The sequence below is a fragment of the Sinocyclocheilus anshuiensis genome, unplaced genomic scaffold (assembly GCF_001515605.1).
Source record: "Sinocyclocheilus anshuiensis isolate Anshui unplaced genomic scaffold, SAMN03320099.WGS_v1.1 scaffold579, whole genome shotgun sequence".
Lineage (NCBI taxonomy): Eukaryota > Metazoa > Chordata > Actinopteri > Cypriniformes > Cyprinidae > Sinocyclocheilus > Sinocyclocheilus anshuiensis.
In genome coordinates this window covers 595489-597530 of record NW_015551075.1, presented here as the reverse complement: position 1 = coordinate 597530, position 2042 = coordinate 595489, and the positions used below count along the sequence as shown (strand labels likewise).

General features: G+C 33.3%; 1 protein-coding gene across 1 annotated transcript in view; it reads left to right on the top strand.

Moving 5' to 3' along the window:
• LOC107662254 (aldehyde dehydrogenase family 1 member A3-like) overlaps positions 1–2042 on the top strand; it is a 25927-nt gene that overhangs the window by 7926 nt on the left and 15959 nt on the right. Inside the window, exon 5 of the mRNA XM_016452201.1 lies at positions 1291–1352. Within this exon, the coding sequence (XP_016307687.1) occupies positions 1291–1352 (62 nt within the window). The remainder of the gene's footprint in view (positions 1–1290; positions 1353–2042) is intronic.

Sequence of the window (2042 nt, the reverse complement as noted above, 5' to 3'; positions counted from 1 at the left end):
TCCTCCAGTCACATGATCCTTCAGAAATCATTCTAATATGCTGATTTGCTGCTCAACAAACATTTCTGATTATTATCAATGTTGAAAACAGTTGTGCTGCACAATATTGTTGTGGAAACCGTGATATATTCAAAAGTTTAGGGTAAGTGAGATTCAAAATATAGAAAGAAATTAGTACTTTTATTCAGCAAGGATGCATTAAATTGTTCAAAAGTGACCGTAAAGACATTTATAATGTTACAAAATATTCTATTTCAAATAAATGCTGTTCTATTGAACGTTCTATTCATCAAAGGATCTTAAAAAAATGTATCTCAGTGTCCACAAAAATATGAAGCATCTCAACTGTTTTCAACATTGATAATCAGAAATGTTTATCAAGCTTCAAATCAGCATATTAGACTGAATTCTGAAGGATCATGTGACACTGAAGACTGGAGGAATGATGCTGAAAATTCAGCTTTGATCACAGGAATAAATTACATTTTATCATACATTCAAGTAGAAAATAGCTATTTGAAATTCTAAAAAAATGTTTTACAATATTACTGTTTTTACTGTGTTTTTGATTAAATAAATGCGGGACTAAATAGACCCTCATGTTGATCCAAAGCTTTATTTTGTTATTATTTCCGATATTCACTGAAAATCTTCCTCCACACTAGCATAGAGGTTTGAAACGACATGATAGTGAGTAAAAAATAACAAAATGCTCATTTTCAGGTGAACTATGTTCAGTAATCAGTCACACCAAGGCCACTCGAGTCTTTATCTGGAGACACATTGGAACAAGGAAGTGGTAAATTGGCCAGTCTTATTGGCATTTTCCAACGGAAAGGTTCAAGTGCGAAGAGATGTGATAAAACAGCATTGCTACCTTACATTACCCCGACTGGATATCTGACTCCTGGGAGAGAGAGCAAGCGGAGAAGGAGAGCAGTGAGGGCGAACAAAGCTGTGCATCCAAGCCAAGAGCAGATCAGCAGCGGGTTTGAACTGATGCCCAGACTTCTCACACACCTCAGGCCTCTCTCGTTTCAATGTGTCTCCAGTGAAAGCAGAGGGAAAAAAGCAGCAGAACATATACACTCTTCCTGACCAGAGCTTTGTGTGGGCCATTGAAACCGTCGTTGTGTGTTTTTCCCAATGCTTTGTCTCTCATGTTTGGTTTTCGTTGGTCACATCCAAGAGCTTCCAAGGAAACAATGATTGTATATCAAAGAGGAGCTTAGTGTGTTATAACGTTTAGTGCCTCTTGACCTCCTCTTTTATTTTTCTTCCTCCCAACAGATGAAAACTTTGTGTGTTTTACCAAGCATGAGCCCGTCGGTGTGTGCGGAGCAATTATTCCGGTGAGTTTGTGGCTATTTTTCATTTGTGGAGCATTTAACATCAATTCACAGTAGGCAAATCGGGAGGCACATCCCAATTTTTAATTCGTAATTAGTATTTTAGATATATATTTTTATTCCTATTACATTTTTATTTTTAATTATTGTTTAAAAAAAGTGTAAACGCCCACATATAATCCTCAAATCTTTGAATTCTCCAACTTTATTCAGAAGCCATAAAAATACAAAAGTGCTCAATGAAAAGATGAAACGTTCTCAATATCAAGTGCCCATATTTGTAATTATTAAAATTAATCAAATTTTTATTATATATTCTCAGTCTATCACTGTTGAGGAGTAACTAATATCAATGCAACTAACTATTTTCAGTAGTTTGTTTTTTAAAAGCGCATTTACATGAAGCATTAGTAAGACTGATTCATTTTAATGAGTCATTTAATTGAAAGGGTTAGTTTAAATGCACCTGTTCAATTAAATGATTTACTAAATCATTTAAGTCCATGTGCAGACATCTTTATTTTTTATTCTTGAATATGTATCGGTAAACAGTGATTTGATCATATTTATTACAATTATTTTATAAAATAATATAATTTTTATTATAATGTTTTTTTTTTACTCAATAAATAAACACTACCATTCAATAGTTTGATTTTAGGTTGGCAATATATTTGATCAAAAAATACAAAA